This window comes from Neopsephotus bourkii, unplaced genomic scaffold, assembly GCF_033783945.1.
Source record: "Neopsephotus bourkii isolate Nb327-2 ecotype Australia unplaced genomic scaffold, CSIRO-AGI_Nbou_v1 NB_384, whole genome shotgun sequence".
Taxonomy (NCBI): Eukaryota; Metazoa; Chordata; class Aves; order Psittaciformes; family Psittacidae; genus Neopsephotus; species Neopsephotus bourkii.
The window spans coordinates 1,397,770-1,422,449 of record NW_026900889.1 but is presented as its reverse complement, the minus strand read 5'-3'; the positions used below and the strand labels follow the sequence as shown (position 1 = coordinate 1,422,449).

At 55.7% G+C, this 24,680-nt stretch overlaps 3 protein-coding genes across 13 annotated transcripts in view; 2 read left to right on the top strand and 1 right to left on the bottom strand.

Moving 5' to 3' along the window:
- NHERF2 (NHERF family PDZ scaffold protein 2) overlaps positions 1–14,880 on the top strand; it is a 31,415-nt gene extending 16,535 nt beyond the window's left edge. For 3 of the 4 annotated variants that reach the window (XM_061349181.1, XM_061349177.1, XM_061349180.1), the window contains 5 exons: positions 5,429–5,605; positions 8,315–8,468; positions 9,619–9,662; positions 10,258–10,320; positions 12,174–14,880. In XM_061349181.1, coding sequence (XP_061205165.1) covers positions 5,429–5,605; positions 8,315–8,468; positions 9,619–9,662; positions 10,258–10,320; positions 12,174–12,332 — 597 coding nt within the window. In that variant the 3' untranslated portion in view covers positions 12,333–14,880. The remainder of the gene's footprint in view (positions 1–5,428; positions 5,606–8,314; positions 8,469–9,618; positions 9,663–10,257; positions 10,321–12,173) is intronic. The other variant, XM_061349179.1, reaches the window with a different exon arrangement.
- A 554-nt stretch (positions 14,881–15,434) lies between these two features.
- On the bottom strand, positions 15,435–21,538 carry NTHL1 (nth like DNA glycosylase 1). 2 transcript variants are annotated; one of them, XM_061349182.1, is made up of 6 exons: positions 21,472–21,538; positions 20,905–21,134; positions 18,851–19,021; positions 18,405–18,564; positions 16,593–16,698; positions 15,435–15,932 (listed from the first exon to the last, which is right to left on the bottom strand). In XM_061349182.1, the coding sequence occupies exons 1-6, from the start codon at positions 21,536–21,538 to the stop codon at positions 15,809–15,811; spliced, it is 858 nt and encodes a 285-aa protein (XP_061205166.1). In that variant the 3' UTR covers positions 15,435–15,808. The 2 variants fall into 2 exon arrangements, with proteins under 2 accessions (XP_061205166.1, XP_061205167.1); XM_061349183.1 differs by lacking the exons at positions 20,905–21,134; positions 21,472–21,538 and adding an exon at positions 19,639–20,116.
- Positions 21,539–21,655: 117 nt separating this feature from the next.
- Positions 21,656–24,680, top strand: part of TSC2 (TSC complex subunit 2) — a 31,790-nt gene continuing 28,765 nt past the window's right edge. For 4 of the 7 annotated variants that reach the window (XM_061349175.1, XM_061349174.1, XM_061349172.1 and 1 more), the window contains exons 1-3: positions 22,776–22,968; positions 23,683–23,769; positions 24,342–24,452. In XM_061349175.1, the coding sequence (XP_061205159.1) occupies positions 22,831–22,968; positions 23,683–23,769; positions 24,342–24,452 (336 nt within the window). In that variant the 5' untranslated portion in view covers positions 22,776–22,830. Of the gene's footprint in view, positions 21,688–22,774; positions 22,969–23,682; positions 23,770–24,341; positions 24,453–24,680 lie in introns of those variants that run through there. The other 3 variants (XM_061349171.1, XR_009724851.1, XM_061349176.1) reach the window with 3 other exon arrangements.

Genomic DNA, 24,680 nt, shown 5'->3' with positions numbered 1-24,680 from the left:
AGGGGGGTTTATGCTGGGGATGTGAGGAGCTCCCTCCCCTTCCCACATCATCTGCTTGAAGTTAAGGCATCCCTCAGTTCCGAGCAGAGGCAGCAGCCTGTGAGCTCCCAATGGCATTGGAGTAGTAATAGTGGCAATTAAAGCTTGCCCGCGGCTCAGCTCGGCTGCCAGTACAACCACTGCTGTAAGGGCCGGGTGTAAATGGGCCCCTTGTTCTGGTGGCGCTGCGGCCCCAGGCTCCTTCCTGCATGGGTTCCTCCTTCCCGGCTCCCACCATTGCCCCTTGCTGCTTTGCACAATGGGGTTTGGGGCAGGATCCTGCCCTGCTGGAGCTGCCCTTCTCCTCTGTGACCCCCAAAGGTGGCTGAGCATCCCTCCCCAAGCATCCCTGCCTGCACATCCCTCCCTGCGCATCCCTTGGTGCTTGCTGCCTGCAGCAGAGAAGCCAAATGCAGGGATGGAGAGGTCCCATCTTGAGGCAAGGCAGTGGGGATGGACACTGAGGCCCTGGGCAGTGTCCCCTCTCCATCCCAGGACATCTCGGTGTCCCAAGGTGGTCCTGGAGCAGGAAAGGAGCCTTGTGTCCTTTGGGATCTGCTGTTGAGGCTTTCTTTGCAAGGAGCAGGGGAGCAAAGGAGGTGTTTTCTGACTGAAACCACATGTGGAAGGAGAGGAAACGCCACGGGAGCTGACTTAAAAGAAACTATGCTAGCAATGTAAACGGGGCCGGACCGCTCCTGCTCCGCAGAGTAGAGGAGGAAAGGTTTGCCATGTCGCAGGGCGATCAGAGCCTGGAGCGTATCCAGGTGGTGCAATTCCCAACAGCAGTGATTAGAGCCTATTTGGACACTCCCAGGAAATGGCAAAGCCCACCAGGATGGGCCCTGGAGGCTGAGGTTGGTGCTGGGGGTGAGGTGGTCCAAGCAGGTTTGAGTGGATGAGGTGGTGAGCCCTGACGCTGCTGTGATGGGCAGAGGCGGTTGGCATGCCTATGGTGGATGAGCTCAGCTTGGTTTGACTAAATCCCCATTTCAGTGGGGACAAGTGGGGTTGGAGGCCCCATTCCCATTGCAGTGCTGCTGTGGGACACTGTGTGCTTCCTGGCTGTGCTGAGCATCCCTTCAGCCATGGAGGGGGTTCAGGGTTGACCCCCCCCTTATTGAGGTGCACAGCAGCATCAGGGCTTTGGCACATTGGTCTGCAGGAGCCACGGTGTGCTGGGACCTACAGGTTCCTGTAGTAGATGGTACTGACCTGTCCGTGGCCAGTAGATTGGCTCTGTGGGTGCTCTGTGTCCTCCTCTTCCTCCTCCTCTCCTGGAGGACCTGGAAAGCCAGGTGTCTATGCTGATACTGGTGCTTTATTCCTGGAATAAACCCCCAAAATGTGACTTTTCAAGGTGGTTTAGCCCATGGGGTGTGCATTTGCCTGTGTGGCATGGGGAGCTGTGGGGCAGAGGGGCTGGAGATGGCCCTGGGACCTGGCCACCGCTGCTTTGGACCCATGGCCATTGCTGGTGGCAAGTTTGCATCGTGCAGCCTGCAGTGTCTGTGTGCTGCTCAAAACCTGTAACACAGAGGTCTTTGAGAAGCCCTTTTCATCCTCAGTCAGGCTGCAGGTGATGGTTTGACGGCACAGGTTGGTTGTGTGAGTTAGCATCCTTTGGGATGGTGGTGGGGGAGCACAGGGACAGCACAGGGTCCGTGGGGAGGGCGAGTGGGTCTCTGACACCAGCAGCCTCATGCAATTGGTCTGAGCTCACCTGTGGGTGCTGGATCCAGGGAAGAGCTTTTCCAGGGTCAACCTAGGAGATGTCTTTGTTTCAGGAATCAGATTGAGTGCTTTCTCGAGCAGGTTCTGCCTGCAGGGAGGTTCCATGCACTAATGAATTACATGGAAACACCCCTGTTAATCAGCGCTGGTGACACTGGTGATGCCAGCCCCATGGTGGAATGTGCCTGAAGCATCCAGCTCCGTGCAGGGGGAGAGGCTTTAGGGAGCCAAGGGATGTCCTTGGGGGACCCTGTTCCCAGCAACAGCCTTGGAAACTAAAGGGGAAAAACAACTCGGGTGCTGGAGTGGCTTTGTGAGAGCTGGCAGCACCCAAGCGGTGTTTGGGGTGGTTTAATGTTTAATTGGAAGCCTTTCATTGTTATTTAATGTCTTGTTTGTGCAGCTTGAAATGGAGCAGCTTGAGCAGCGCTTCCGAAACCCTTTTCCTCCGAAAAGGGCCGTGATTTGCCTCGGGCAGCAGTGCCAGGGGTGGTGTGGCAATGCACTTGGGATGCAGGCAGCCTGTATTGGCACATGCATGCCTGTGGGTGGGTATAGATGGAGCATATAGAGGTGGGGTATGATGTGCCGTTGCTTCCTAATCCAGCTGATGGAACGAGTGGCCACTGGCAGTATCTGGATTCCTAGAGGGAAGAAATTGGCTTCGTCCTGTGCCTGGTTTCGCATGCAAATGGACAGCACTGCAGTGAATTCCTGCTGCTTTCTAGCCTGGAAGTGAATCCAACTCGAGCTGCATTTTATGCTGTTGGCGAAGCCTCCTCCCGAGCAGAGCTGCAGTATTCCTGCAGGAGGGAATGTTGGCGGGGCTCTGGCGAGCCCAGATCCCGTCCAGGGCTGCAGGGAGCGCTTCGTGGTGGGGTTTGGGTTTCACAAAGGCAAAATCCCTGCGGGAGCTTAGGAAATCTCTTCCCAGAACACAACCAGGGAACGCTGGCACCGCTCCGATAGGGAATACAGAGCGGGGCTGGCAAGGGCTGCAGCGGGTCCGTGCGGGGTGGTTGAGCACCGGTACGGGTGCAGCCGGGGATGCTCAGCCCCAGAGAGGGGCTTTGCTGAGCTGTGGGCTAGGACCTGGTTTGTTCAGTGGTTTCTGCTCACAACAGATGCTGAACTGGGTGGGTGGGGGGGGGGGGGGTAATTGCTTCTAAAGGACTCGAAGCCGTTTCAGTTCAGGACCTTGAACTCGGGTTTTGGGGTGAAAGAATGACCCCATGGAGGACACGGCAGCGGTCACCACGCTTGCAGCCAAAGGGATCCTGCAGACGAAGCTTTCCCCTGTGTGGTTTATTTATGGAGGGATTTGATTTCCCTGGCGATCCCAGGGGATCCCCCAGTGCCGAGGGGACTGGCCCTGCTGCCGTGTTCCACCTGCATCTGCCTGGGGTTCCCGGGTATCCCACATTGGGATGGCACCCAAAGCGCAGTGTTTCGGGTGATTCTCTCAGTGTTTTCGTGCTGCTCCGTTCTCACAGGGTCAGAGCTTTGGCAGCAAGAGGGGAATGCTTTAAAAACCATTTTAAACCCAAATAGGTGATCCCAGACGTATCCCACTCCGCTTACGGGGCACGTCCCCTTTGCCGAGTTGCACAGAGCCCCCTGCATCCTTTAAGGTCGCAGGGCTCTGACCCGCTTTGGGCAGTTGAATCATTTCCTGTTTTCCTCAGTGTTTGAAGAGCTGGAGGCAGGCTGGAAATGTTTGCAGACGGGGTGATCCGACTGCGCTGGGGCCATGGGAAAAGTCCAGGCATGCTGGATCCAGATGGAGGAGAGAGGATGCGAGCACAGGGTCATGGTGCTTGATGGGGATGGTCCTGGCTTGTGCTGAGCAGGTGACTGAAGTGCTGAAGGTGACTGATGGAGCCCCATCCTGTGGGGCAGCAGCTGGGGTGCACTCATCCGTGGATGTTGCACTCATGACTTTTCCCATTTAAGAAGCCGGGCATTGAGGTGCTGATGGCACAAGGGGGTTCTTAATAGAAAACTGCATTGCCAAGTTCAGCCTGGAGAAGGGAAGGCTCCTGAAGGGGAGACCTTAGAGCAGCTCCAGTGCCTGAAGGGGCTGCAGGAAACCTGGAGAGGGGCTTGGGACAAGGGCCTGTAGGGACAGGGCAAGGGGAACGGCTTGAACCTGCCCGAGGGGAGACTGAGCTGAGCTCTTAGGCAGAAGCTCTTCCCTGTGAGGGTGCTGAGGCGCTGGCACAGGGTGCCCAGAGAAGCTGTGGCTGCCCCATCCCTGGCAGTGCTCAAGGCCAGGTTGGACACAGGGGCTTGGAGCACCCTGCTCCAGTGGAAGGGGTCCCTGCCTGTGACAGGGGTTGGACCTGGATGAGCTTTAAGGTCCCTTCCAACCCAAACCAGTCTGATTCCATGAGATGCGCAGGCACAGTTTGCAGCCGGTCCAGGTGTGCCCCAGTGCCCGTTATGGGCGCTGCTGACTCCTTTCCAAGTGGTTTTCTGCAGAATTTGGTGCTCTGGCCTCAGGGGCTGTGGTTTGGAAGAGTTCAAGGTGCGGGAGCAAGTCCCAGGGGGAAGCATCCTTTGGTTGGTGCCACACAGGGTTCATGAGCGGCTGGAGCCCCTTGGCATCATCCCTGGGTGCCTTCCTGGTGAGGCATCAGCTTTTAAACAGCATTGAGGGTGTTTCGGAGGGATAACCCGAAGGCCCTGGGAGTACAAGGGGCTGTTGGCAAAGGGAGCCCCAGCATGGAGCCGGTGCAGAGGTGTCGGAGGAGGGAGGACATCCCCGGGCAGGGTGGGAGGCAGGCTTGGCGTTTCACAGCGCCTTTTGGCCTGGAGAGGAAATTGCAGCGTGGGTTTTTGATTTGAAAGGAAAAGCTCTGAGCGATTTCACCAGAAATGATGTGAATAAAACCTGGTCTGTTCACGCACTTACTGTGGTGGGAGATTAAAACCCAGCCGCAGGGGCTGTTCTGCTGTAAAGCACGGATGGAAAGGACAGCCTGTATCCCCCTTGCTAGGGATGCGGTGCTGTGCCAGAGCCGATGCTGCGCTGGAGCTGGTGCTGCTCAGTGAAGGGGCTTGGAGAGGGGAGCAGCATCCATAATGGGTCCTGCAGACCTGGAGGAGAGCTGGTGTTTGCCCCCCTGAGGATCCATAAAGCATTTTCCATGGATAGGGGGAAAGCACTGAATGCCTCCTGTGCTCCTGTGCTGTTCATCCTGTAGGAATAGTGGGGTTCATTGCCCTGGAACCCCTTTGCTGGGAGGTGATCACACCCACGGGTGATGCTGCTATCACCAGGACCATGGGCATGGCACTGCCTTGAATAATCAAGGTTAATTCCATGTCTGAGTGACCCTGTGTGCTTCATCTCGGGTCTGGTGGGGCTCTGCTGCTGCTGGGGGGGGTTGGTGCATGGGTGGACTTTATCTGGAGAAGGAAATGCACGTTTTTGTTTTGTTTTAATCTTTCTGGAGCGGTTTTGGACAATTGGCTTTCGAAAATAGCCTCAATGAGAGGAAACTCGTTTGTTCCCCTGGCCCTGCTCGGGGGAGCGGGAGGACAGGGTGCAGATACGGGGCTTCCTTGGTAGCTTTATTTATGATGGCATCTGCTCGAGGGCGAAGGCAGGGCTATAAATTAACCACCGTGTTCTTGTCGCTCCGTTAAGCAGGATTTAAACGGACAGAAGGAGCTGTGCCCACGTCTCTGCCACCTGAAGAAGGGTCCCAATGGCTACGGCTTCAACCTGCACAGCGAGAAGTCCCGGCCGGGGCAGTTCATCCGCTCGGTCGATCCCGACTCACCGGCTTCCAGATCCGGGCTGCGGCCCCAGGACCGCCTGGTGGAGGTGATGGTTCAGGGAGCATCCGGGGTTTCCTTGGTGTGTTCCAGGGATGTGCAGTCCTGCCTGGCTGGGTTCTGTCCCCCTCTTGCAGAAGCGATGGGACCCTTGGAAGCATGATGCTGAAACAGCCCCCTATCCCATGATCTTCTCCATCAGAATTCCCATGTATTCCCCTGTTGCAGAGCCATGAGACCCATGCAGGTGCTTAGGCAGCGGCTCTGTGGTCCTTCAGCAGCCCATGGGACAAAAATGAGCACTGAAACCCAAATGATGCTCCAGACTCCTGCTGGCACAAGGGAGGGTGACACAGGCAAACTGCAGCCCCTGTGCTTGTCCAAGTGGCTTAGGGGTGGCACTGGGACCCTGTGAACAGATGAGGTACTTAATGGGTGCCCATCTGCCCCCCTGCAGGACCCCTAGTTGGTGGCATTGCCAGATGCCACCCAGTGCTGGAGCTGCATCTGCCCACTGCAGTGAAAGGGCTGCGGGGACCCATGGGATGTGTCTCACCGTGCAGTGATGGGTTGGTGCCACCCAGCTGAGCTGATGCAGTGCCAGGCACGTGTTGGGAGACAGAGGGGGAAAAAGCTTTGCAGAGATTCTAAGGCACTAAATCATGAAAGAATGGGAGGGAAACTGCTCTTGGAAGCGCCTTCCTTGCATTGGATGCAGCTGGGAAACACCCTCCCTTTGCCTTCTTTGTCTTGTGCTTTTCCTGAAGGACAAGGCTCCCCATCCAGAGCTGCGTGTGCTTTGGGCAGCGCATGGACATCAGGGCAGGCAGGGATGGACCCAGCAGCCATCACCCCTTTCACTACTATCACATCATGCAGATATCCCCTTTTGGGGTGATGTGTAGCCTTTCCCGAGGAGGATGAACCCCAAAACCCTCCCAGGGGACCAATCCATGTCCCTCGCTGCCAGCTCAGAGCAGGAATGGTGCTTGCACTGCTGGAAGAGAGCACTTTAATCCCACAGAGCTGGGCGAGATGGGGAATTACTATGGCCAAAGCCCTTCCCAGCCCCATGAATAACTGCTCCAGAGCCATGGGAGCTGCTGCCTCTTCCCAGCCCCTGCAGGCTGAGTGCAGGGAGCAGGGCAGCGGCTCCAGCTCCGCGGTGTCACGGTGAGGGGCTGTGTTATTTATTGATGGGTGCCTGGCCGGGTGCCTGGCACACACAAAGCAATGAGGGGTGAGCCATCGAGCTCGGGAACTCGATCCCCTCCCAGCCTGCTCTATGGGGCTCTGATAAATATTTGATGCCCTCCATCCCTGTGCTGGGACCGAGGAGGGGGGGAGCAGCTCGGTGCTGCCTGGCTGAGCTCACCTGGGGTGAGCGCTGGGTGTGAATCGGGGTGACCTGGCATGGCAGGAGGATGCTGCCGGGGATGGAGCAGGGTTACAAGCCGGCAGCTGAGGTTTCCAGCATCTGCAAAGCCAGGGCATGGGGGTTCCAGTTCCATCCCGGCCCTTTGCAGCCCTGTCCTCACCCTCAGGGCCTGTGTGTGCCCCAGGTTTGTGTTCAGGCATCCCAAACGCAAAGGGGAGCCCAAAGGTTGGAGCTGGCTCAGGGTCTGCAGTGTTTGCCTGTGTCCCTCTGTGGCTGGGACAAGCAGGCGGCTCTGCTGGGTCTGTTGTGGGGCTGGGATGGGGTTATCCCACTCCTGAGCTCTGGAATCTGGGTGCATGGGTGAAGGCAGTTGTCCATCTGCAGGAGGAGGAGGAATAGGAGCGTGCTGGTGCTGGTGATGCTGGCAGATGTGTGCATCCAAAGAGTGCAGAGATAACGTTATGTGGGGCTTAGAAAACCCAATAAAACCTGCTCTCCACTCTCCTAGCAAAGTCCTTTCTGTGCTGGACAGACTGTGGAGCCTTTGTCTTGTTCCGCAGAGTTGTAGTGATGGAGTAGCTGTGTTTAAGAGGAGGTTACCCCACTCCTGGTGCACCACCAGCACTCTCTGCCCACGCTGCATTAGCTCATGGCTCTGCTGTCCTGGGGGCAGGCACCTTTGGGTGGGTGAAGGATGGGCTGGGCTTTGCTGGAGCATGGAACAGGGGTTTCTCCCAGTGAATCAGGTCCAGCAGCGAGGGGCCGGGCGGTGCAGACCTTCCCCTGCGGGACAAAGGGCGATTCATTCCCCACCGTGCACAATGCCTCCAAATCACAATTGTCTCCTCGCTGCGGGGAACAATTGGAGCAGGGATCACGTTCCCTGCCAGGTCCCGGCTCGCACGCAGGGAAGGGAGAAATGAATCCGTGCTGCGGGCATGGGGACATGGGAAATGCGCGGCTTTCCATGGCGAAGGGGTGGATGATGTGCAGGGATGGGGATCAGGACACCTGCACATGGCTGCACCCCACAGACAGCCTGGGTTACCCAGGGCACATCCAAGGTGAAGGCTGGTTTGGAATCACTGAGGAGGGCAGCCAGAGTGTTTTGGCAGGACCTGGGTGGGTGAGGTGATTCCCAATGGATGTGTTTGGGATGCAGGCAGAAGTGTGTGGTAACATAAAGGATGCTCTAGCAGGGGACCAGGCAGGTCAGGGTGGTAGGAGGCCATGGCAGGAAAGGGAAGGAGATCCCTGTAGCCTTCCTATCATCCCAGTGGGAATTAAACAAGGAAAACCCCGTTCTTTAGGGGGTTGGAGCCTGCTGGGGCCCAGCGAGGAGGGGGCACAGACATGGGTTCTGATGCTGTTGCTTTGCAGGTGAATGGCATAAACGTGGAGGGGCTGCGGCACTCGGAGGTCGTGTCCCACATCAAGTCCAGGGAGAACGAAGCCAGGCTCCTGGTGGTGGACCCCGAGACAGATGATTACTTCAAGAAGCTGGGGGTGACCCCCACGGAGGAACACACCAAAGGTGAGCCCTGAGCCCTTGCTTTCCCTGCGTGGTCCTGCGCCATTCCCGTGACTCACTGTGTCCTGGGTGGGATGCCAGCAGCGAGGGATTGTCCCGTTTCCCTTCTGCCTCATCCCCTGGTTGTTTCCTGAGCACCACCCAGCTATTTATAAGTGGTGAGAACGCTTCCTAATGGAGCCCAAACCCAGCTGGGTGTTTGTGCAGGGTGAATGATTAACCTGGGAACTTGCTGCCAGAACGTGGCTGAGGCTGAGCGCGGTGGCACTGGGGGGTGCCTGGTGAGGGGTGAGATGCGGGATGCTCGCACGGGGCTGGGACATCTCCCTGATGGCAGCTCCTCCATCCCCTCCGTTTTCGGCTGCTGAGCTGGGATCTCAGGAGGGAGATTGCAATAACCCCCCCATTGCTCTGCTGAAGGAGCCTGAGTGCGCATCAAGAAGCACCACAGGGAGGTTTTCACGCCACAGCGATCACAGGGGTGGCTCTTGCATCAAATGTTTTCCTTGCTGTTGAAACCTGGCAGGGAAAGCTGCCTGTCCGCTCCCCAGCCCGTCCTGCCCCCAGCTCTTGTTTCCCAACAGAGCTGTTCCTTATCTGCACCGTGCTCCGGCTCCTGGATGCTCAATGGGGGGATTTGTGCAAAGAAATGGGTCAGAGGATGCTGGGGAGCGCAGGGCGAGAGCGGTGTCAGATGCTGCGCATCGGTTCGAGGAGGAGCTGGGGCAGGAGCTGTCTGGTGGCATCGGGGAGAAAGGAGCCCTTGTTCCCTGTGCTGGGGATGCAGCCAGGGTCACGGATGCACAGTGGGTGCTGGAGCCCCTGCACCTCTCGTGGCCATCTCAATGCATTCCTCGTGGATCAAGAACCGCTGACAGTACATGCGGGGGTGATGAAGTGTCCTGGGAGATGCTGGTGTTTGCAGGGATAGGGGAAATAGTAATTGCATTCTTTGCACTGCTTTGACCGCAAGCTGACAAGGGTGCAAGTCAAGAGGCGAGGTGCAGGGAGCTGCTGGAGCTTGGGGTGGGCAGGGGAGTTAGGCTGGGGATGGCCAATGGGTGGGTGATGCTGAGGAAGGGCTCCTGCCTGGGATCTGGGACCAGCAACCCCACCTGAGTGTATTTACTGTGTGGTTTTATGTGGTCCATAGGTGTGGTGCCTCAGCCCATGACAAATGGATCTGCACAGACTCAGGTGAGTGTTTGCCTGTTCCAGGGTGCCCCGATGGCTGGGCAGCATCCTGGGTTAGCTCTGGTCAGGGGAACGTGTTGGAGTGGTCCAGAGGGATGAGGGGTGAGAGGCCAGGCTCCCAGCTTGCTGGCTTTCTTCCACTCCCACCTATGGCATAGAAGCCTGTTGGGGTGACTTGCCAGCCTGCAGAGCTGAGAGGGGTGCTCGTGATGTCCCTAAGGCTCATTTAGCTCAGCTTTACTGCTGCTGCCTGCCTGCTTTTAACTGCTCCCTGCTGCAGCTTGAATTTAGGGGTTGAACAAGGCTGGTTTCAGCCCCATTTCAGTGCCAGGACTTGGGTCCTGCCCCTGGAGGGGTGGCTGGGATGTCCATCCCCACCAGGATGGAGCGGCTGTGATTCCCCATCCCTGGCAGTGCTCAAGGCCAGGTTGGACACAGGGGCTTGGAGCAAGCTGCTCCAGTGGAAGGGGTCCCTGCCCATGGCAGGGGTTGGAGCTGGAGGAGCTTGAAGGTCCCTCCATGATTCTGTGACTAGTTTTATATTTTATCCCTATTTCTGTCCCTGTGCACACTGCACTAACACTGTGTTTCCCATTAGCTGAATGGAGGATCCACATCTTCATCTCACAGTGACCTTCAGAGTCCTGGGAAGGAATCAGAGGTAAAACCCCCAAATATCCCCCCTCCCTTTTACCTACCACTGTACGTCCCTGCCTTATGGTGTAACAGAGCCTTGCAATGCATTTGCAGTTTTATCTCACAGACTTGGGTACCTTTACATCCACTCAGCAATGAAACCCAGGTTTCGTTCATCCCTTGCACTGTAGATGTGCACGCAATGGAGCCGTGAGCTGTCACAGCACTGGTTCCAGTATGGGGGTGTCTGCATTGCTGGGATGGATGCATCACCCCTTCAAGGCCAGATGAAAGGATGTCTGCAGGGGGTTTGAATCTTCAGTGTAGTTCTACTGACAGGCTACAGGGCAGGAGGATGGAGCTGTGAGGTCCAAGTGCTGCTCCCAGGAGCAAGGCAGGTTGAGAGGCAATAGAAAGCAAGGCAAGGAGCTGTTGGCTTGGAGCACAGGGGGTTCGTTGGTGTGTAAAGAGCTGCTGGAGATGGGAGCAGCGTGGGTTTGGTGACTGTGGGACTGGGGCTGTTTGTCCAGTGGAGCCTCGCAGGCCAGCTGTGCCCAGCCGTGGCCGAGCGCCTGCAGTCTGGCATCTCCCTGTGTCCCTGAGCATTGAATAACACATCCTGATCCGATGGCTGCTGCCTTTGGGAAACCGGGCTGTGTCCCGGGGCCTGAGAGCAGCAGATCCTCCCATGGGGTGTTTCAGAGGTGCCTGGGTCCCCTCTGCGCTAGGAACCGGAGGTGCTGGGGCTGGTGGGGCTTTGCCTGTGGCTCTTAGCTTGGTGTGCTGGTTGAAGCCACCACCCCCTTCACTTTGCATTCCTTAAACCAGAGCCATTCCCTCGCAGTGCTGGTGGAAAACCTGCCCATGGTTATCAGCAGGGCTTGTGCGATCATTACATTGGAGCTCTGTGTGGTCTGGCAGCAGCGAGTGTAGGCAGGTGTAGATGCTTCCTTCACATGGAAGGCAGTGTGTGCCTGAGCTCAGACCCCCCCATCCTGTGTCCAGCTCTGGGGCAGCAGCACAAGAGGGACGTGGAGCTGTTGGAGTGAGTGCAGAGGAGGCCATGGGGATGCTGCGAGGGCTGGAGCAGCTCTGCTCTGGAGCCAGGCTGAGAGAGCTGGGCTGGGGCAGCCTGGAGAAGAGAAGGCTCCTGAAGGGGAGACCTTAGAGCAGCTCCAGTGCCTAAAGGGGCTGCAGGAAACCTGGAGAGGGGCTTGGGACAAGGGCCTGTAGGGACAGGCCAAGGGGAATGGCTTGAACCTGCCCGAGGGGAGACTGAGCTGAGCTCTTAGGCAGAAGCTCTTCCCTGTGAGGGTGCTGAGGCGCTGGCACAGGGTGCCCAGAGAAGCTGTGGCTGCCCCATCCCTGGCAGTGCTCAAGGCCAGGTTGGACACAGGGGCTTGGAGCAAGCTGCTCCAGTGGAAGGGGTCCCTGCCTGTGGCAGGGGTTGGATTTGGATGAGCTTTAAGGTCCCTTCAACCCAAACCATTCCATGATTCCATGTTTCCCTGTTTTCGCCTGCTGCCGCCATTATCCCAGCAGACAAGCAGAGCAGCTCCTTTCCCCCCTGGCAGCAGCTTCTCTGTTCCTATTTTCCACTTCCACCTGTTCTTCAGGTGGGGGAAAGAAAACAACCCACAGGGTGCAATGCCATAATTAACACCGTGGCCGCACGGATGCTGCTGCCGCCACTGAAACCACAGCCCCGGCACGGAGGAGGGACTTTGACCTTTTCTGCTCCCAAAGAACCCACCCCGAGTGTTTGCTCATGGTCTGTGCTGCAGAAACACCTCTCCTGGGGCATGTGGGGTGAAACGCTGCAGGACACCACGGTGGTGCTGATGGGATGCTGACAGCTTTGCTCCCTTCTCCACGCAGGATGGGGACATAGAGAAGAAAGACCCCTTTGAGGAGAGCGGCTTGTCCCTGAGCCCAACGGCTGCCGAGGCCAAGGAGAAGGTGAGGGCCAAGCGGGTGAAGAAGAGAGCCCCGCAGATGGACTGGAACAAGAAGAGGGAGATCTTCAGCAACTTCTGAGCCTTGCTGGTGGCCGCCGTCCACCTCAATCCTGCCCCAGCCTGGACGTTCTGAGGTGCCTACGCCCTGTCCTTCAGTGTCCACGTGAGATGCTTTGTGCTCTGCTCTTCACTGGTTGCTTTTACAAGGCGTATTTTAAAGTCCCTTTATTTTGTATTTTTTATTATTATTATTGTTATTATTATTATTGTTGTTACTCACCAGCGATTCTCATAAGAAATGTGACCAAAGCTCCTTTTCTTGCTTGCTCTGGCTGCCCGCCGTCCCCTGTTCCTATGAGAAAGGACTGGAAGAGTTTAACTCTTTATTACCTGCATCATTTAGGCTTCTATTACCTTTTTCTAGTTGTATTTGGGGTGTGTGTGTGGTCTGTGGGTATCCCAGGCTGAGCCCCATGGGATGCTCCGTGCCCTCGTGTGATGTTGTACGGCCTCATACCCCCATTGTGGTGGGGACCCCAGGCTGGGGTATACCTGGCAGCCCTCCCCAGCGCCCCGTCCTCTGCTCACACGATGGGAACACGGACAGTGGCTGTAAATGGCTCTTGTTGGCTTTGCTCTGGAAATGAAAAAGGTTGGTTTGTTGTTTTCTTGGGTTTTTTAAGTGAAGTCCCATATGTTTCTGGTTAGTTTAGGAACCTCCCTCCCCACCAGCGACATCTGCCCGGGTGAGAAAAGCCCTTTTTCATCCCTGACAGCTCTGCAGAGGGGAGGGCAGGATTTAAACACAAACCCCAGACACCACAGGGCTCACCATTCACATCATCAGTGCAGTGCTGAGCGCTGGGGGAAGGCAGGGAGCGGGGCCAGTTCTGCCCTATGATGTGAGGAGCAGTGCTGCCTGCCTGGCTCCAGCAGCACTGCAAGAGGACAAGAGCCACGAGATGCTGCAGAACCTCTTTGGACTTGGAAATGAGCACAACGCAGCATCTGTTTCTAGGGAGGAACATGGGGATGGGGCTGTAGCTGTGGGCTTGGTGCTGGGTCCTGGTCCCATCTGGTTTGTTACTTCTGGTATTTGGGCTCCAGATTTGGAGCTGGTGTTTGATGCCTCCATCCTATAACCGCGTCTGTCTTGACAATAGGAAGGTGTCCTCGGAAGCCTGAGGTCTCCGTGGGGCTGGATATGAAGCAGGCAGTGGTGTTAGGGAGTGGGCAGTTGCTTTAGCTGTCTATGGCCTCCTTTGGAAACACCCTGCTCTTGGTAATAGAACCTCAAAAACGTATTGTTAAAGCATTACAAATTAAGCCCATTTAAGCTCTTTATTACTTGCCTTTGGCTGTAAGGGAGGGAGGAGGAGGAAGCTCGACTACAACCCTCTCTCACAGGTTGCAGAGGTGTTCTACCAGAGCAGTGGCCCAGTCGTGATGGGGCTGCCCCGTATCCCTCCTGTGCCCCAGCAGCTCCCCAGGCTCTGCTGCCCCATATTTCATCTCAAATTCCATGGCAGCAGTGGGAAGGGACTGGGCACAGCAGGACAGTTGAGTACAAAACCACTTCCCCAAGCTAAAGGCAACTGGCAGCAATCCCTTGGACATGGATGACTATTGAAAAGCACATGGCTGTGATTTTGCCCTGCATTACAAGCCCGTGGCCTTTGTATTGATTGGTGTCTTATGGATATTGTAATGGCTCTGGGTGCATTGCCCACGTATTGAGCTAAAAGGTGCCTTAGAACATTCACAGCTCTCCTTGGCAGCGGGTCAGGCTCAGCACTGCAATGGGTTGGGGCAGGGCAGGGCCACTTGGCTGTTTGCTGGCTGACAGGAGAGTGAGGAGAGCCTCAGGGGTAAAGGTGATGAGTTCTTTTTTATGGAAGTTATCTTTTATAGGAGCATGGATGGGTGAACAGGTTGGAAACAGTGACTTGGGAGAGGAAGCGGTGCAGGCGTTTGGCTATGGGGTGAGCCTGGCAGCGGGATGGTGGCTCAGGATGCAGAGAGGTTTGCCTCCCCTCCAGGACTCTGCCATTAAGAGACCTCTTTCCTCGTGTTCCAAGACAATTCCCTGCTCTCTTTTTGCCCCCTTTCCCAAATACCTCCTTCTGTAAGTCAGTAATCTCTTGAAGGAGCCCTTTCCCAGGGTATGCACGTTGCTTCCCATGCCTGCACAGCCAAAGCCCCAGCAGTGCCCTGCTCTGCGCAGGGCAGAACGTTCCCCATGCCACCAGCCTCCATGTCTCACTCTGATGCATGTCAGAGAGCAAAGACCTGTCTGTAAATAGCCCGTTTCCCACACCAGGCTGCACCGCTGTAGCTGAGGAGGGGGATGAAAGAGAACGTGTAGTTTTGAATGCAGATCAAAGGAAATCAGGTGTGCAAACGTGTACTGATAAGATTCTCAAATCTTCAATCTCTGCTTATTCCATGGAAACTGCTCCTGGTTAAAGCACTTAGCGTCTTCCTGACATCTTGTAGCTCAGTAATAATCATTCAGTTCCTGTACCTTTAACTTGGAAAAAAAATCAATAAAGTATAAGGCTGTCAGCTGCATTGCAAAACCATAATGTACACTGTAATGTCAGTAATAAACTTCGTTTTCCCATGTACCAAGTACTATTTGCTCGCTCCTCATCTGTTTGGTAGGGAGCTCGAGAGCAGAATTACAGCCTCCTTTAGCACATTATAAACTTCGCTTCCTCCCTGGCCTGTTTAAAGAGTAGCTGGAATTATTCCTTTGAAGCTCTACAATGAAGTCAGCACTGCCCTTTCTTTGAAGAACAAAACACCGACGGTGGTGGTGTGCCTCCTGTCAGCTTCCAAGGCACACACCAGCCTGTGGCCGCTGTAACCCTTCCTGGGTTACACTGAAGCTGAACTGAGAGCGATGCTGGTTTGTCTCCTGGTGCCCCCTACTCTTCTACCAGGACCCAGGGCACTTGTCCAGGTAATGCCCTCCTCTCATCCTCGCTCCTCAAGGCTTTGGTTGTACCTTACTCATCACAGTGCCCCTTGCTGCCTGGGCTAGGAGGTGGCTGGGCATGGTGTGTGCTGCCTGCTCTCATCTGGCAGGGCTGGTTGCTCTGATCTCACACTTTGGTGAGGTCTCCTGTGCTCTCCTCCCTGTGCCCTGCCTTGCACAGATGCCAGCAAACCCCATGGGTAGAAACACCCCGCCACCTTTATTACACGTGTATTTACAAGCAGCAGCAGCAAGTCCTCCAGGACAAAGCTGTTCCCTACAGCTCCTCCTGCTGCAGCGCAGCTGGGGCATGCTCAGGCATTCACACAGGGGCTGGAGCCTTTAGCACTGACCCAGCAGGACTGCTGTGCTCTGAAAGCCCCTTTTTCCTCTGAGAGCTCAGCCCTTGCCAGCGGCTGCTCGCTCCCCAGTGATGCTGAGCTGGCTGCAGCAGGCTCCTGTTTCCCTGCAGTCACACAGCCAGCCCCGTGCAATGCACAGCTTTGCCAGGGCTCAGCTCCGGGCTGCTGCTGAGCTGAAGCAGCGTTGTTGCTCTCCAAAGACCAGATGACCCCTCAGTGTCTCTTAGCAGCTGGGCAAATGTCTTGATTGAGGCACTCGGTGCAGCGCGGATTCACAGGCAGGCAGGTCTGCTGGCCAAAGCCCACCAGGAGCCAGTTTATCTCCCTCCAGAGATCCCTGCAGTGGGAGGAAAAAACATGAGCCCCAGTACATCTGCTTGGAGGGGTTAAGGAACGGCCCGTGCTTCTAAATGGATCCCTTTCGCCTACTGCCTGTTCCTCTTGGCTTCCCCAGGCGCCTGGAGGCGGCTCCCAGCCTCCTGCTAAGAGCAGCTCTCCCAGCCTTTCCTGAGCCCTCTGAACTGGGCTGGGGAGCAGAGGACGGACACACAAAGTGCCTGTGGTCATTCTCTTGTGCTAAGACACATGACAGATGCGGAGGTGCAAGAGTACCCATCAACCGGGATGTGATGCTGAAGATTAAGCATCAGTGAAGGCCAGAATCCAACCCTGCTTTGATGCTGCTATAGCCACTGCACTCAGCAAGAGCCTGTGCAGAAAAGCACCTGGCTTGGGTCATGCTAAACTTGTCAAGGTAAGAACTGGGCATCGAGCCTTCCAGGTACCTGGCTGCAGTAGTGCCTGGTAGCCAGGAAACAACCACAGAGCTGAGATGCTGCAGCTCTTTGGGAGAGGAGAAACAACTGCAGAGCAGACCCCATAAAGAGAAGGGACCTGAAATGCAGTCACTGGAAAGGCTACAAACAGGACTGCATGCAGACCTGGCTCCTGCAGCCAGCGAGAGGCTTGGTGGTGGTGGTAGAGGAAGGAGGCTCACCTGGGCAGCCATTCCTCCAGTGCCACCCGAGTCTCCTCAGGGTATTTGGTCTCCTTCTTCACCCACTTCAGCCTGTTTGAGATCCTGTGCACGTGGGTGTCCACAGCTAAGGAAGGGAGAGCCCAGAGTTTAGGTGGAGGCAGAGACACCAGAACAGAGAGAGCACAGCCAAAAGCTGCAGTCACAGCACACCAGGTCCAGCGCCCTGCATGGGATCCCTCATGGGCCAGGTGACACAGGAGGGGAGGCTTATTCACAGAGCAAATGTGCTGCTTTCCTCCTAGGCCCAGGGCCAAAAGCAAGGTGGGATGGGTATCTCCTACCACACACCAGTGCCACACTCAATCTGACCCAACCTTCCTTCAAAGGTTTGCTTGCTCCGATCGAGCAGGCACGGGGCAGCCTGTCCTGGGTTCTCTTCCTCCCTGTGTTTCAGGCAGTGTTACACAAGCTGCAATCTCTGCCCTTTAGTTTACCCAGATGGAAAACACATTTCATAATACCTACCGACACAAGAGGGTTTGTGAGGCTTAAACAAATGTTTAGAGAGTGCTTTGAGCTAAAAAGCCCTGAATGCAAAGTATATTATTGTTAGATCAGCAGCGATAAACCTGTCTCTGTGTCTAATTGGGCAAACCCCAGGAAATGGCTGTAAACAGGAAGACAAAGTCTTGCCTCCTAAATCAAAACTGAGCACACCATTATTTGGAAAACAGTTGCTCTGTTTGGCTGCCTCCTGACCTCCCTCCTCCACAGCAGGGAGAGAACATCAGACCCCAGTCTGAATCTACAGCCATGTTTGGTACAGCTGATGGGCAGCAGTAGGGCTGCAGGAATGAGCCCTTGCAGCAGCAGCAGGCATTCATCCAGTGGCACCATTCCTAGAGCTCCTCCATAAGCAGCAACTACACTTGGAATATTCATGTGTCCCCAGAGGTCCCCGGGCCGGGACCCTGCAGCTGAGCATCCAGCCCCATCTGCTGGCTGCTGCGGGAGCTCTGCTGCTGTGCCATGCACAGGCTTAGAATCAGAGAACAGTTTGGGTTGGAAGGGGCCTTCAAAGGTCATCTTCCTCCCAGCTAAAGCAGATGGCTCCAGGGGCACAGCTCTGTGCTCTTCTATGCTCTGTGCACAATAAACACGGCAAATAAACACATGGACCTGTGGTCACCTCTTAGGCAGCTGCAGGAACTAAACCAGACCAGAGATCCCCTAGCTACGGATTGCCTGAGACCATTTCTTCCTACAACCCATCATGAATGACTGATTTCTAATGGCAATTTTGACTAAGCCCTGCTTCTGCCCTCCAGTAAGTTGTCAAACAGAAAGCCCAATGAGATTTGTTCAAACAGAAGCAACCCCGTTAACAAACAGCTTCAGACTGTCCTACAGCTATCCCCAAATCCCACAGTTCCCTCCACCTCTCTTTGACTTGACACCAAAGAGATATCAAAGCATTGCTTTGCCAGCACATCTTTCTGGATGCCAACCCAATTAGGCAATGCTTGTACTGCCCACCAGCATCTGAAGGAGGGAGGGAATGGCTGTCCTTGTAGATTTCTGCTACCAAATGTGGGGAAAATAGTAGCTGGATCCATGCTTAAGTGCTACAGCAACACATCCAGTGTGGGTGGCTGAGGGTCATATCCTTCACCCACCCAAATACTCTGCAGATGACTAAAGCGATGCTATCGGGCTCCTGGGGCAGGCAGTTTACCCAGCTGCAATGCTTCCCTTCTGTGTAGGGAATACAGCAGGACTTAGGAGAGGCAGGATTTAGGAAAGGAATGGGAAAAACATGGTCCCACCTACCTATCCCAGACACGCTGTCCCAGGCAATGTTCATGGCCAAGTAAGCCATCTTGGGCCCAACTCCTGGCAGCTGCACCAGCTCCTCCACGGTTCTTGGGATGTCTCCATCATACTTCTGCTTCAGGATGGCTGTCGTCTGCTTTATGTACTTCACCTTGTTCTGGAAAAGCAAGGGGAAAGGCAGAGAATCCTGTTGTATTTGTGCCTTCAGACAGAGGGAGAAGAGGCAAACAGCTCAGAAACCAAACCATCCCTGAATGTACATTACACGTGAGGCCACACACTGGAGTCTGTGGAAGGGAGACAGAGTTCTTTGCTTTCTCCTTCACCATCCCTTGCCACAAGGACAATCCTTAGGCCAACTGAGCTCCCCTCCAGGGCCTCTGAGCCACCTCAGACAACTGCATGGGAGCAGAGGGCAGTGGAGGGGTTCTATGGGCACTCACCCTCCAGAATCCCACGGGATAAATGATCTGTCCAAGCGTGGCATCATCCATCTGCAAAATGCTGTCGACGGTGAGGCCGCGCTGCCAGAGGCGCAGCATGGCAGCCCATGTCACCTGGTCCTTGGTCTGGCTGGACAGCATCAGTGACAGCAGCACTTGGTAGCGCATGACCTGGGGACAAGGAGGCAGTGAGACACTCCAAGACCTCTGAAAGGATCCAGTCACCTCTGGGGCTTGGTTCTTCCAGCCAGCACCATCTTCAAGCCAGTGCGTTATATGGATCTACCCAGGATCAGCCATATCCATCTGCAAGAGGCTGCAACAGAAATAATCCATCACCTCTTAACGCTACCACACAAAGGGAGGTAAGAACACCTTCAATCCAAGCAGACAGTGTGGGTGAAAGGGCAGCTACCATCTTCTGGGATCTCACATCCAAAGACACCAGTGCTTAGCCACAAAGGGCCAAAGCTTTTCCTGATGATGGGATTCTCAGGAGACCCCACAGGATGTGAAAGTACAAACAGCCAATAATTTTCCATGCAACTTCTGCTCTAAGCAGCTGTTGAAAATCCCATCCCTTTCCCACTGGGCTTCAGTAGGAACTGGGCATCTGGCTCTAGTGAGCCCCTTATGAAACCAAATCTAAAGAACTGGGATGAGAGAGACTGGGAGATGAAGCACAAACCCCAAAGTTCCTGTGGTGCTGACACACAGGGTTTAGCTCAGACCATTCACCTCCCGCTGTTCAACTCATTTTCCACCAGATTGAGGAGGATGCAACTAACCTGGCCTGACCCAGGACAACGTGGGATACAATCCTTCCTCCAGCTCTTAAAAGCTTCCAAAACCGGAGATGCCTTAGGAAAAACCTGAGTGGATGGAAGCAGGGTAATCTCCAAGTGCATGGAATTGTGCCAGGAGCACTGCTGTGTGCCGAGGGTTACAACATCCACTTCTTCTTGGAAGCAACAACCCTGCTCCCCTAGGGAAGAGAAGTTATTTCCGTATCATGCACCATGGTCCCCCTGGCCCCGCAGCTGCACTTGGTGCCAGTCCACATTGCTGTGGAGCGTGTGACACTGCCTGAATCCAGAGGCAGAGCCAATGGTTTTCCCCAGGGTTGCAATCCCAAGGCACGACGCCAGCGACAAGGACAGTGCTGCATGTGCTGAAGCTGTGCAGCTGCATCTTCCAGACCCCTCCCTCATTGGCCAGCAGGTCGCTGTGGAGCACAGCATTCCCATTGCTCTGGTCCATGCACAGCCCCACATCCCAGCACAGCACCACTTTGGCCTCTGTACTGATGCAAACAGTCCCCTTGGAGGGAGGGAAGTGTCCTCTGGGGCCTTTGATTGTGTTCCAGGCTTGGGAAGCACTGTGTCATTCCTTTCAACCTGCATCCATCCCCTTAACTGCAAGAGGGGAGGAAGCCAGCCTCTGCTTATGTGCTGCTCCTATCTCCATAGTGTTTTTCCTTTATATTCCAGAGGCAGCTTGTTGCAGTTTCCTTGGATTCTCATAGAGATAAAAAGGGCCGTGCCCTCATGCGCTGCCAGCCTGCCCCAGCGGACAGCACTGCCACAACACACTCTCCAGGTTTTCATTCCCAAACCCCAAATCATCCTGTTTCTGCCCCAGTTCCCAGAGCCTGACAGCTCTCCCAGCAGCGGTTTCAGCAGAGGACAAGGACCTCTCACAGCTGCGTTTGCTGCTTGGTCCCTGATGTCCAGCATGGGCTGAATGTGAGCAGAGAAGAGCTCAGCAAACACCCACTGCTATTTCACAAGGGCTGCTGGAAGCCAATAAACCCAGTACTGGAGAGGCAGTGGCTGATTTTCCTCCTCTAACAGGATGAATGGTTTCTCTCACATACATACTTGTAGGTTAACCTCTTGTGGGGCCAATCCCAGCCTCGAGTCCGAGTACTCCCTGCATTGATTGTCCTGCTCTGGAGACATCCAAAGCGGGACAGATGCAGGGGGACCATGAGGATGCGGGATGCTGCAGGGCTGCATCCCCCGTGCCTGTCTACCGGAGCAGGGCGCTGTTACCTGCGGAGGTGCGCTGCTATCGTAACACATCTGCACGCCCATCTCATCGACGGGAGCATCCCTGCTGCTCCTCATCTCCCGGATGCGCTCCAGCTGCTGCCGCCAGTCCTTGGGCTCCCAGCGCGGTCTCTGGGGCTCAGGCACCCCCTGCTCGTCACCACATTCATAGGCAATGGGGACGCTTCTCCTCCTCCTGCTGCTGCGCCTCGGGATGCTGCCTGGCTGCGTGCCTGCAAGGGATGGGGCGAGGGAAAGGCACCTTCATCACCCACCGGAGCCCAGCATCGACCCCGTGTGCCCACAGCCACGCAGGGGACACCCTGACGTGTCAGCTCCTGTGCCCATAGCCCCAGCCCAGCAGCCCCAACCCGAGCCAGCCGGAAGGGGCGATGCAGTGACAAGCTGGGGACACGGCCCTGTGCGGGGCACGGGTCCCACACACAGACCGCGGAGGACCAGGCGCATCCCTGGGTCCCGACGGCCACATCCCGAGCACCCGGGTCCCTGTCCCCGGGTCCCCTGCCCCGTGCCGGGGCCGCGCACAACCCCGGTCACCCCTCCCGGTACCTCCGGCCGCCTCCCCGAGCCGCCGGGCAGCAGCCCGGCCACGACCACCGGCCCCGGCCGCGCACATGGCGGCTGCCCCGGGCACGACCGGGCACTACCGGCCCCAGCGGGCCCTGCGGCGGGCGCGGAGGCCGGAAGCGGCGGGACTTCCGCCGGGGGCGGGGCGCGGAGCAGGGCCGCGGGCCGGGGGCGGCGGGGCCGGGCCGGGGTCTGCGGGTGAGTGAGTGAATGAGGGCCGGGCAGGGCCGGGCCGGGCCGGAGCGGGCGGGGGGGATTGATGGAGGCCCCGTGGTCTGCGCTGTGCAGGCCGGGGGGCGCCGGGGCCTGGCAGGGCCTAGCGGGAGGAGGGGCCTTGCCGTGCTCCGGGGCTGCCCCCGGCCGGCGCTGTGCCCCGCTGTCCCCTGGTAAAGGGCCGGGGAGGCTGTGGTGTGTCCCCCGTGGTGTGTCCGTGAGCGGCTGTGGCATGTCCCGGGGGTGTGTGGCGTGTCCGGGCATGTCTGGGGGCATGGGGGGACGTGGAGCCGTGTCCTGGGCTGCGGTGGGGGCTGCGGTGTGTCCCTGGTGCAGCTGGGCCGTGGCGTGTCCCCAGGGTGCAGGACGAGGCCTGTGGTGTGCCCCTATGAGCACAAGTGATGCCTGCGGTGTGTCTGCGGGCATGGCTGGGGCTGTGCTGTATGAGAGGAGCGGGTGTCCCCCTCTGAGATGGGCTCTGCGGTCCCCGAGGGGCAGCGGGTTGGGGCTGGCTGGGGAGGTGGTTCCTGAAGGCTGCTGCTGGGGCTGTGCTGTAATGGGGGTGCTGCTGCTTGCTCCCCTCTGTCTCCTTGCCGTGGCAGCATTTGGATGTTTGAACGCGCATATTTATTGTACTTATAGTGCCTAAAGGGGCTCCAGGAACCTGGAGAGGGGCTTGGGACAAGGGCCTGTAGGGACAGGCCAAGGGGAATGGCTTGAACCTGCCCGAGGGGAGACTGAGCTGAGCTCTCAGGCAGAAGCTCTTCCCTGTGAGGGTGCTGAGGCGCTGGCACAGGGTGCCCAGAGAAGCTGTGGCTGCCCCATCCCTGGCAGTGCTCAAGGCCAGGTTGGACACAGGGGCTTGGAGCAAGCTGCTCCAGTGGAAGGGGTCCCTGCCTGTGACAGGGGTTGGAACTGGATGAGACCAGTCTGGGATTCCATGATTCCTACTTACAGCATCTCAGTGTTGGGCTTCATCCTTATTTAAGTGGCTTGAGACACTAGAGCGACCGATCAGTAAAAGCCACAGTGAGATGGCTGGTGTTGGTGTTTTCCTGCTCAAAGATTCCCTTTCACCGAAGCCCTGTTCTGTGTTTGCAGGGGCCCGGCGCTGCTTCCTTGGCAGCGATGGCAAAGCCTCAGAGCAAGGATTCTGGGCTGAAGGAGAAGTTCAAGAATCTCCTGGGGCTGGGAACATCCCGGGGAAGTTCCAAGCTGTCGGAGGGCAAGCAAACAGAGTTCATCATCACTGCGGAAATACTCAAGGTGTGGGAGCTGACCATAGGAAAAGGGGGGATAGTGCCTGGATTACCTGCGCTGGGAGGATCTCAGTGAGGGCTTGCTCATTCTCCTGTCTGGTTTTGACTTTCATTTCCTCTCTGAGTGTGCCTTTTCCCCTTTATCTCTCCATTCATTCTCTAGTTAAATGGGTGTAAAACTCATCTACTTTGAAGTTACGGTGTTTTAGTTATGCAGCATTTGGATCCTTTTGAGGTGTTTGATGGGGTGGTGGTGTCTTATGTCAGCTCACAGGGTGTTTCCTCTGCATGCATTGCTCTTCTCATAGACTGAGTTTGTGTGGTGGCAGTTAACACGAGCTGGAAACGGTTTCTGGTTTGTGAAAGCCTTAAAGGCTGGCAAGCTGGACCTCATGTCTCTCCTTTCTCTGCCTTTCTCCCATGAACTGGGTGAGCACCACAGCCAGTGAGTTACCAGCTTTCCTGAGGAAAAGGAGATGTTCTGTCTTGGCAGTTCACAGCTGCTTGGCTCCAGTTCCATGAAAGTTCTGATTTTGACAGATTGTTTGCTAATGGAAAAAAGGTTTTGGAGAAATTCCTGCAAAACTCCAGTGATGACTAATGCTCAGGTCATTTTGCACAAACGTGTGATTCATTTTTCTGTGGTTCGTGATCCCCTTTGAGGAATGGGTAAGTGTTTTAGCCAGATAAACTGTTAGCTTTTGTCTACATTTCTTTCCAGGAACTGAGCATAGAATGTGGATTGAGCAATAGGATCCGAGCAATCAGCCAGATCTGTGAAGTGGTGAAAACCAAAAAGATTGAGGAGGTAAGTTTCTGCTGTGGTCAGTGAATGATGCTCAAAACCTATTGTGAGGGGCTCCTGGAGTTTAAAGTGGCTTTTAAAACTGATAATCCCAGAAGCTGTTTTGTGCTGCCCAGACCTGTAAAAGGACATTAGTGCTGTCCAGCCTATCAGCTGTGGAGCAGAGAGGATGCAGCTGATGGGCTTCCTGAGCTTCAGGCCTGTTCAGGATGGTTCAGGGGAGATGATGTTCAGAGGTGTTTGCTAGCTCCTTCTCTCTTGTTAATAAGCAACTTCTAATTGGTTTTGAACTCATCTTGGGTTTGGGTGGAGGTTTCTGCACCAATGTTTGCATTGAAGCAAGTGTGTGGATGAAGAGCTTCAGTTACAGGGGTGCAGGCTGTCATGTAGGATGGGATTTGGTGTCTCTTGTGGTTCATCAGGTGAGAGTGTCCCTCAGAAAAGACAACTCCAGATATGAAATCCCTGAAGATCTTGTTCATAACTTGCCATAATTAATGACTGACCTACTGGGTAAAGATCCCAGAAGAAGGCTAACCTTTCTACTGCTGCCTGTGTCCTGTGTTTGCTTTCAGCATGCAGTGGAAGCCATATGGAAAGTGGTAGCTGATATGCTCCAGCCAGAGCGCCCCGCTGAAGCCAGACACGCTGTTCTTCATCTGCTGAAGTCAATTGTTCAAGGCCAGGTGAAAACAAACAAACTATAGAAGAAACACTGCACTTACACTGGGGTTTGTGCAGAGGATGGATGTGAGAAATGCTGGGTGGCTCTTTTCTGCAACTTTCCTTTTTTCTTATGCTGGTTGTGCCTCGTAAATGGGAAGGGGAAGTGTTTTCATTTCAGACGTGGGTTGACCTCATAGCAAAACTTCATCCACTTAACAGAAAACTTTTCAGGTTTGGGGCAATGCTCT

Bases quoted from the DNA above. Each gene is read 5' to 3' on its own strand.
- NTHL1 (XM_061349182.1), bottom strand. From the start codon at position 21,538: ATGTGCGCGGCCGGGGCCGGTGGTCGTGGCCGGGCTGCTGCCCGGCGG. The intron at 19,022-20,904 runs GTAACAGCGCCC...CCTTGTCCCCAG, and splicing joins ATAGCAGCGCACCTCCGCAG to GTCATGCGCTACCAAGTGCT. The intron at 16,699-18,404 runs GTAGGTGGGACC...TCCCTTCCTTAG, and splicing joins GGACAGCGTGTCTGGGATAG to CTGTGGACACCCACGTGCAC.